The 9,827-nt window shown below is 48.2% G+C and overlaps 1 protein-coding gene across 1 annotated transcript in view; it reads right to left on the reverse strand.

Annotated features, from left to right (window-relative positions):
- The window catches only part of HEY2 (hes related family bHLH transcription factor with YRPW motif 2), a 10,057-nt gene extending 272 nt beyond the window's left edge, over nucleotides 1-9,785 (reverse strand). The window contains exons 1-5 of the mRNA XM_019474614.1: nucleotides 9,703-9,785; nucleotides 8,458-8,536; nucleotides 8,267-8,350; nucleotides 5,504-5,585; nucleotides 5-493 (exon numbers count right to left, since the gene is read on the reverse strand). Of these exons, the coding sequence (XP_019330159.1) occupies nucleotides 5-493; nucleotides 5,504-5,585; nucleotides 8,267-8,350; nucleotides 8,458-8,536; nucleotides 9,703-9,785 (817 nt within the window). The remainder of the gene's footprint in view (nucleotides 1-4; nucleotides 494-5,503; nucleotides 5,586-8,266; nucleotides 8,351-8,457; nucleotides 8,537-9,702) is intronic.
- Between the last annotated feature and the right edge of the window lie 42 nt (nucleotides 9,786-9,827).

The following is a 9,827-nucleotide window of genomic DNA, read 5'->3' on the forward strand; positions in this document are numbered from 1 at the left end:
CTGGGGGAGTCGGTGGTGGCTGCCGCTGCTGCGGCGTGAACGGTAGCCGAGAGGGACAAGAGGGAGGTAGAAAGAGGAGGGACGCAGGGAGCGACGCTGCCAGCGGAGGGGACTCTGAGGGCGGCGTCGGCGTGGGCGAAGGTGGCTGTGAGCAGGGCGGAGCCGTGCGGGGGCATGTCCGAGGAGAGTCTGCACGGGGCGGCATCGGAGCCGTGGAGTCCGTTCGGCTGCAGCAAAGTGGCCGGGAGGTGGTGAAAGGCGGCTGCCCAGTGGTGAGGGTGCAAGGGGTGGTGGTGGTGGGCCATGGAGGAGGTCATGGCGGCGGCTTCCCTCTGAGAGGCACAGGTGCTCAGGTGAGACACGAGTCTAACGCGCAGGGGGTCAGATGTGTCGAGACCTTCCACCGAAGTCAGGTACCTAGCGACTTCTGTCAAGCACTCCCGGAAGCCAATGCTCATGAAATCCATGGCCAGGGAATGAGCGTCAAAATAACCTGCAAGGGGAGGGCAAAAGATGCATTGAGTGTCGATCCGGTTTCCCAGCCAGCATTAGGTGACATGGCTAACTCGGTCCTCGCTCAGCCGCCAGATCTCCCATTTACGGGTTAAGATTTGCAACGCGAAAAGTTTGTTCTCTGATCTGTAAATGATTTGTGTGACCATCCCTGTAATGCAATAGGCTGCAGTTGTTTTTGCAGACTATACAAATGAAAAGAATTAAGTCCATAAGTACTCGTGATACTTAAAAAGATATACGATGCCTCTCCTGAAATTCCTCAGCAAGCTGCTGCAGTGCAATATTGACCCTGCACATGTGTGTGAACTAGACGTTTATCCACACAAAGAAACAGGCTGGAGATGAGAGAGCTTGCATGTACTACCCTGCCTTTTCTTCCCTACGCTGGCATTCCTAGTAATGCCCTCAAACTATTTCTCGACATTGTGAGATAGTTGTAACTGCTGCCGGGGTCCCATCTACTTCACAGAGTCATTAAGACAATATGACATACGGTGTTATTTAACTACAAACTAAAAACATCTTGTCATGACTCTGCACACACACAATAAAAAGCTTTACTGAGAAAACGTTTTATGTAATGCCATTGCTAATTTGGAGATGGAAGACTGACAGTCATATGGCCCATGAGGTATTTCAACAAACAGCAACTGGAGCTCCACAGGCTTGGGACAAAAAAGCATTTGGAAAAAAGAAAAGCCTTATTAAATGCACATGAAAAGATATTCCCTTTCTAAAAGGGTCTAGCATCAAATCTAGTGCTTAAGTTGCAGCTCATCAACTACAAAAACCTATTCCAGTTTTTGGAATTTTCCTATTTTAGTTTAAAAGTAGTCTCCTTGGGGAAACAATGTCCTATCCACTCCCAAGCTGGCACGGTGTTTTTTCCTCTTGCTTTCCGTGAAAATTTTTAGGTATGTGTGACTATGATGTGTGTTAGTATATAAAGATCAAGTGCCCTTATTATGGAGGAATGCGGCAGAAATACCTGCATTAGGCCTTGCACCCTCTGGCATGAAATAATCTCAGTCTTTCTGAAAAATGCTAGCACCTTAGATAGCTGTTTTCACTTTTATCAACTTTCAAGCAAGAAAAGAGCCTTTCTGTCACTGCACGCCCGCATTATAGAATTAACTTGGGCACATTTATAGACATCGCCCCAAATCCCCTGCCTGCTGTATACCCCTTCTTGCCAAATTACAACAGCGATTTTGACCCAGGCTGCCTCGCTCATCTGAGGCTGTACGAAACCCGAGAGAAACGCCGGCTCAGCCAGCAGATCGGTGAGCATGAGGGGTCGAGGACTTGTCTCGGCAAGCACTGACTCCTGCAGTTTTTTCCCAGGTCCACTGCGACCAAGCAACCTGTGAAAATGCCACGGTTTGAGTGAACTCCTGAGAAACAAATGCCAGGCAGGCCAGCGGTGGCGAGCTAGCAGGGTACCTGCTCGGGTGCCAGCCAGCCTGGCATGGGGACTGCCTCCGCGCCAGAGGCTCCAGGACCTCCGGCGGCTTCAGAGGGGCTGTCGCGCAGCCAAAGCCGCCTCCCGGCTCTGGCCACGAGTCAGCCAGCCTGGGAGTCCTGAGAGCGCGCAGCTCAAGCCAGGGCTTCCCGGCCTCCCTCCCTCCGGACCGGAGGAGACGTGGGGGATGTGGTTGTCACCAGCTTCCCCTGAGTGTGAGCTGCTGGCTCTGTGATGAGCCGTCCCAAAGCCCTGGTGATCCTGGCTCCCTCTCAGTCTCCTATGGTGGCCGAGACATGAAAACAGAGGGGAGATGAGAGCTGGGACTCCCAGGCTCCATTATGTTTCGATTTTGAAGGTTATCTTTTCCAGGTTTCCCCTTTGCTAGCTTCCCCCTTCTGAGAGAGACTTAAAAATGTTGTTTCTCGTTTCTTTCCAAAACCCAAGAACATCCTCCACCACCACCACACGCATACATGCCGGCATTTTGTAGCGAATGGGAAGTCTCGGTTTTCCTTCAGCTATCCTGGTAACCCACCTGCTCTGCACACAGGACACCAGTTAAGTCATTTGAGCTATATTAATCCATGTTGCTGACCCAGGTGTCAGTCACCCAAGCTAAATTTGCAGTGAAGCTGCAATAAAACAACACCGAAGTCCCAGCGAGCTACTCGCTGTTGACAAATTACTCCTCCCCTGTGCTTGCTTGCACGGTCAGCGAAAAGCCCTGGCCCCAGGCCAAAATAATAACTCAACCTGAACAGGACACCATTGCCCACACCTGCGTCAGGGCGGCGGAAACACGGAATCTGCGCAGGACCTCAGAGGCGGCAGCCTGCCTGCCTGGGCAGCTCCGAAAAGCAGAGAAGGGATGGGAGCCACGTCGGTTTTCTTCTGCCGTACCCACCTCGGGCTCAGCACGCTGAGCAGCGGATGACTCCACCCTGGCTTTCTTAGCCCCAGGCATTCCCCATCGTGGGTGTCCTCCATTTCTGTGTGAGGAGGAAGAGGACGAGCTCTCCCCAGCCCTCAACACAGGGGAGCATAAGGGTATCAGGACCCATTTCTCCCTGCTGCGATAATAGCTTTGATCCATAGGAAAAATGATGGAACTCATTTTTTTGCTGATCCAAAAAAGTTTCTGGCTCGGAAGATGAGTTACAAAGTGGGAATAACTACACTTGCAAATAAAACAAATGTCTGCCTTAAAAACACCCTAAGAAATTATATTTAAAGCTGTTACTTAGGTTGCGAAGTAAAACATTAAGCAAGCAGGAAACGCAGGCTTAAACTTTGCCCGGTACTAACTTGCAAACCTCTTTTTCTTAAAAGTTTCTTAATCCATGCAGTGAGATTACACTTATCTCTGGAGAGATTACTCTTATCAGAAGGAGAAGATAAAGTCATAGTATTTGTGAAGCAGTTGGGTGTTATATTGATGTGCCACCTGCGACCAACAAACAGGGCTGTGTATGGCGTGAAGGTGGCTGTGGTCGCACACCCGGCGGCAGTGGGCTCATACGGGTGTAAGCCGGCATCGCCTCTCCCCGCACCCCGACGCTTCGTCCTTCCCCGCACCGCCCTCTGGCAGCCACAGGCACGCCGGTGTCAGCCGGGGCAGGGAGAGGCACGGCAGCGGCGGTGGGCCAAGGAAGAGACCGCAGGACCTGGGACTGCTAATAAAATCCAGCTTGCCTGGCTGCAGCCGGAGGCCGGGGCTCTGCCGACACCTCTCTCTGCCCGGCAGCTCCCACCCCAGGCACTTCATCCCCTGCCCTGCTAGCTGGGCCACCCGACCTAACCCAGTTGTAAAATAATCCCCCACATACTTTTTTGGGGTAGGGAGGCAGGGGAAGGAGGGTTGACCTCCTGGCCTTCCCACTCTCAGTGCAGACATCAGAGGGGTGGGAGCTGGTGCAGTTTTTAAGAGGGACGATGTGCAGCGTGAAGCAGGGGTGACGTTAGGATGGCTGAGCTGCACGTCGCATGGGGAGGATGAAGGGAAACAACCACCGCTTCCCTCAGCAGCTGAGCGTTGATCGCCCTGTGCACCGTGAGACAGAGCTTGTGGAAAGCCAGCACGCAACCATGCCATTAAAGATGGCACCATCACGCACACACACAGAGGATCTGAATTCAAATTGCACAAGCATGATTAATTCTGGTGTTTTGTAACTTTCAAAAGTGTAGCTTTACCAACTAAATAGTGCTTTTTAAAGGATGTTTTTAGATATAAAAATTAGGATTTTTTTTTTTATTTAATTTTGCACATTTTCCGAGGAATCAAGAGATGTATCTGTTATATGAAGGGCAATAAAATCCCTTTCACCTCTTATGGAACAAGCTACCCATAAATTTTAAGCTTAAATGGACCCCTAGAAAAAGCCTCTTAACACCTAGAAAATACATACATCAGCTCGGTGTTAATTTTCACAAATAACAGAACACCAGCCTTCGACATGCTTTCCTATAACCATCTGTTGTTAAGCATGCACTGATTCCAAGTTGAATTCTGTAATCGCTGCAAGGTACAGAAAGGAGCAGTAATTCAGTCACGGGCTAAAAACTTTTGAGTTTAATCGCAAAAGTAAGAGACAGAGCAGCAGCCGCCTCTTTTCTAGCCTTTACTTATATGGCAGAATGGGTCAATGAAAAATCAGCTGGTTTCCATTGCAACAATTTGAACCGTAATCACAGTCGATGGCACGGGACGTGGGACCGCGCTTACAGGAGGCCAGCAAGTTTTTCACTCCAAAAGTTCCAAAATCATGGCTATACAGAATATCTCATGGGTGGCTGAAATCATTTGGCCTCCAGCCTCGGGACTGTCAGCTTGCAGAAGCGAGGTACGCTCGACTCCCGGCAGCCGGCTGATCTAGTGGGTCAGCCAGTGCAGCCCCTGCATCAACGCCAGCACCCACTAACAGGGAGCTAGCCAGACCTCTGACACACAAATACAGCATATAAATACGAGTGCAGAGAGCACTGCTAGCCGTCTGCCTGTCTGCTTTATCAGATACCTGGAGCTGCACAGAGCAAGATTGGGGTTAGTTCTGGCGAATGAGACGGTCCAACCTGGCATTTAAAAGTCTTTCCAGAACAAAGAAAATACATAAACAATGAAAGTTCCTCTCCATCCACTTCCTTCGGTATAGCTGCTGGATAATGAGGTTTAGCATGGGTTTTGTGCTACACAATTGTTGCCACAAACCTCCTGTTTATGTTTGGTGTTTGTGTATTTGTTTTGTCTCCCTGTGCAGATTTCAGTCCTCTTTGGAAACCCCAAACAAATCTCTGACTGGGCTGCCTGTGAATGAAGCCTTTACTCCCACAGTGTTATGAAAGCAAACACAAGCCCAGGGTCAAGTGCTTCTTTTGTCCCAGTAGTTCTTTCCCACGAGTTCAATCCTGCCATTAGCATTGATTTCCACTCCTTTAATCTGGAAACGCCTATCACGGCTCCTCAAAGCACTTTTTTTGCTGAGATTTCCCCAAATATTAGAAAAGAAACCGTCGGCTCCTTACCTTTACCTCCCGTCGCCTGCAGCATCTTCAGATGGTCCACTGTCATTTGCAGTATTTCCGCTTTTTCTAATTTGGCAGATCCCTTTGAGATAAGAGACTCATATAAACAAAGGCTTACAAGTACTAGAAACTTTCATTTGATATACTTTCCACTGAGCTCAGCCTTATGGTTTCAATTTCCCCTATCGTTAGACATTCTCAGCTTAATTCTTTCGCGAGCATCTGCCTCCCAGACTTTGTCTAAGGACTAATGCCATCTCCTGTCTAGCAATACAAGCAGCAGCAGCACAACTTTGCTTTATTAAGGCTATAGCTCAGCGTAGCTCTGGCCATGAAGATAGTGCAGAGATGACGTCTTCATGAAATGAGAGAAATACGTAACTTTCCGGGCTTTCTTTTTAACAACAAACACAAACGGAGAGCCGGCAGGACAGGTCTGCACAGTGATCGATGGAGACCCTGCTGCAACATTTTTTTTCTGCTTTTACCAGTAGGTGTCCCTGTGGACACACACCGAGAAGTATCCCTCTTTCTTTATCGCCTATTACTTTTCAACATGTCATTTGGCTGCTGAATATTCTATCCTCATTCTCGACTGAAAAAACAACCCCACAGTCCACTGTATTTTAAGTTAGCGAGAGGCCTAGTTTGCAGGGACATGAAGCTAAACACTGTGAAAAGGGAAGAGTTTAGCTTCTGTGTCAGTAAAAATCTCTTCTGTTACTGAGGGTGACTCACAGAGCCACAATAGGAGCTGGAAAAGTATAAAGTACAACTCGAAAGGCAGTATTACAATATTAATCTATAAATAAAACTATTTTGCATGGTAGCATTCCCTGGAATATCTGGAGCACGCCCAGATGTCTGAGTTTACCACGCAAATGTTATTCCAGTGCAAGAGATCATCCCTTGGCATCAGTTAAAACCAGGGCTGCACAAGCTTCAGCCACCGGCGAATCGCATCCTGCAAGCCAATTTTTTCTCTTACTTATCATCCGGGCCGCCCCACTGCCGTCGGCCGTCCTGCAGCCTCAGCCGGCTTCACCCAGGTTGCACGTGTGCAAGTTAGGTAGGGCTTACACCCTCCTCTGCAGCCCCGCTTCGCCAGCGCTAATCTCTGCGAGGGACTCTGGAGAGCAGAGCTGTGATTTGGGGAGGGAAGGAGGGAGGGAGGCGGAAGCGAAACTAAACCTCCAACGTGGAAACTTCAGTGAGCTGAATGTCAAGGAGCTGGAAAAGGACTGATGACTTTGTCCTTGGCATATTGCAGAAAAATGGTGGGGCTTTCTGAACAGAATACAGCGCGCGCTCATTTTTACGCCAATACATTTTTTTCAATCCGCTTATTGCCTTCGGCGCTTTCCTAGGTTGGTGCGCCTGTGAATTTTTGGTCAGAAGTCCCCATTTTACATGCGACTACATCCTGCACTTTTCTCAGACTTCATCTTTTCCACAGACACAGTACAAGCCATCTCAGTGAGAGTGACTAATAGCTAAAAACTGCATGGCGCTGGGTAATTTCCAAAGGCTCTGTAGGACTTGTTTTATAACGTTTGTGGTTTTCAAGAAGTAAACAATCGAATGGGACAAACAACTGTTGTCTCTTGCCCCTGTTTATCTAGCTGGAAATACCTCCGTCACTCCATTTTGCCAGAACCTATGGAAGGGCACAGTTACAACTACTAGTTATTAAAAGCGTATTGCAGGTGACACAAGTGATGCTTTCACCATGATAACAATATTTAAAATTTCTTTTTAGCTTTTGTTCAGACCAGGGATGTAACAGGCCTAATATGGTGCGGTGCTTGCTATGCAGTTACCACTGACATTCAGCACCTTGCAATCCTGCTCTCAAATTTTACTTTCTGTTTTTTATTTTACTACTACAAGAAAGTAAGGTTCTTTATTTTCAGTTGGTTCCTTTTTATTCAAATGTAGTGTCAATTGCACATATCCATAGATCTTCAGATACCTCCAGTAAAACAGGAACAAAAACTGAATCAAAGCCCAAAAAATAAAAATCAAGATATGGAAAAGTAAATAAATAATTTAATTTGAATGGCATCAACAAAATGCCCTTTTCTACAGAACAGATTGTATTCCAACCTTTTGGTCTGTACTTTCATGACCAAGGAGCTGAACCAAAGTTAGCTGGATCCTTCCAGCGTTCCCACTGAACACTTTCTCACTGAAAGTCTTCGAACGTATCACTGACTTCGCTGGCTCACACGACGTGGGCCTATTCCCTCTCCTAATGCCCTGGTTCTAAAGAGTCATTTTAAAACGTGAATAATCCAGACTGTCTGTTCCCTTTTCAGGAAACTGGATTGATTCGTCTGCAACTGAAATACAGACTAAAAAATAAAGGTTTCTTAAAGTAGGGGTGAAGGAGATTATATTTAAAGATTTAGACAGAAGGCTAATTGACATAGAGGTTTGGGGGAGTTGTCTTGGGTTTGAGTATTTTTTTTAACTATGGAGTAAAGTGCATTTTTAACAAAACCACTACTGGAATTCATCGAAAGAACAGAGGCACCATGAACACAGTTACCCTTAAGGGAAAAACAAGCCAAAGAATGGAAATGTTTTTCAGCCTTATAATGAATTATGTTTCTAATAGTTTCGCCACAAGAAAGCATTTTATTGAAATGCCTGCTTTGTGCCAGATCAGGACACATACAATATTATTTTAATGAGTTTGACAAGAGAACTAACATTGCCAGATGAGATACAGAATTACAAAAAAAAAAAAAAAGGGCTTACTTGTTTTTCAAAAGCAGTTGGCACAAGCCGCCTCAGCTCTGATAAACTGTTATTTATACGATCACGGCGCCTTTTCTCTATAATCTATTCCCAAAAAAACAAAACACATGAAGTTTATAAAAAATGTTGAAGGGCAAAATCACAGCACACATGCAAATTGTCACACGGGAAAAGAATTAAACGCAACGTACCCCTCTCCTTTTCTTTCTGGCCATAATCTGAGATGTCGTTGTTGGGGAATTTGATCGAATGACAGAACTATTACTTTGCCTGTGAAACAATAAAAGTATGTCAGGTGTTGCACAACTTGACACTGCTCTCCGAAGACACCTTAGGTCACCATATTAAGTATGCATAGTCCCTCTCATGCCGTTTTCACTGCTTAGAAGACGCGCTTTGCACTGCACAGTATTTTTAGAGAGAGAGAGATTTCATTGTGGATTGCCCCAGCATGCATGTTGAATTGACAAAACACTCTGTCGGGAATAAAGTCCCTGTCTGAAGACAGTTCACTGCCCAGCTCAGCTGATTTCGTCTTCATTGCATAGCCCTGCCTACCAAACACGGGCCGAAGAACCGGACCCAAAACCACGTGAACCATCTCTATACGCTAACAGCAGCGGCAAGCACATGTCTCCGATGCCACGGCTTCTGCCTGGCCTGCTAGGTTTTGACGTTCCTGCCCACTGCTACACGAGTCAGCAGATGCTCGAGTACAAAGCCAGCCGCCCAGCCCGGCTCCGTTGCGTTGTCCCGCATCAGGAACAGAATTCAAAATCCACTTTTAAAACTACACTACCCACAAGTACAGAAAGGTTTTTATTTCACCATGAGCGAGCAAAAAATCCAGTAGCTTTTGATACTCATTTAGCCACTGGTGCGGACGGGACGGGGCTCCGGTGCATGTGCCTCTAAATTGGCAAGACCAGCTTTGAAAACCAGCGCCGTCCCGGCGGAGCCGGCGGGCCGGCCCTCCGTCGGCAAAGGCCACAGCTCACCCTCGGCGTGCACGCAGGGTTTGCTGAGGTTACCCTTCAACTACCGTGGATCCCTGCTTACTTTCCACAGCTCATTTCCCACTGGCGCCGATTCCCTTAGGTTGTTCGGCCTGCTCAGGAGCTATTTTGGAAGAGATCTGATTGAAGCCGGCAAATTAAGCGGAGCTAATCAACTGCAGCCTGTTGGCTCACAAGCCACCTGAGTGCTCCGCGTAATTTCGAGGCTCGGGCAGCTAGACCGCGGGGCGAATTCTTGGGGGGCTATCAACAAGCTGCTAGTTGACCTGGAGGGGGACAAAACCGCACCCCGCTTCGCACTCGGGGGGCTGCCCCGGCCGGGTTTCCCCCTCGCTCTGCCCCATGCCGGGGCGCATCCCGGCCCCCGCCACCGCCCGCGGAGACGGCGGCCCCCGGGGGGGCCGGGGGTGCCCCACTTACCCCGAGTAGTTGTTCTCACTCCCCACGTCTATAGTCTCGTCCATGTCGCTGTCTGAGGTAGTTTCCTCGCAAGGTCGCTTCATCGTGGGCACAGGACGCGGCGCAGCTTATAGCCGGGGGAGGGG

The sequence above is a fragment of the Aptenodytes forsteri genome, unplaced genomic scaffold (genome assembly GCF_000699145.1).
Source record: "Aptenodytes forsteri isolate BGI_AS27 unplaced genomic scaffold, ASM69914v1 Scaffold217, whole genome shotgun sequence".
Taxonomy (NCBI): domain Eukaryota; kingdom Metazoa; phylum Chordata; class Aves; order Sphenisciformes; family Spheniscidae; genus Aptenodytes; species Aptenodytes forsteri.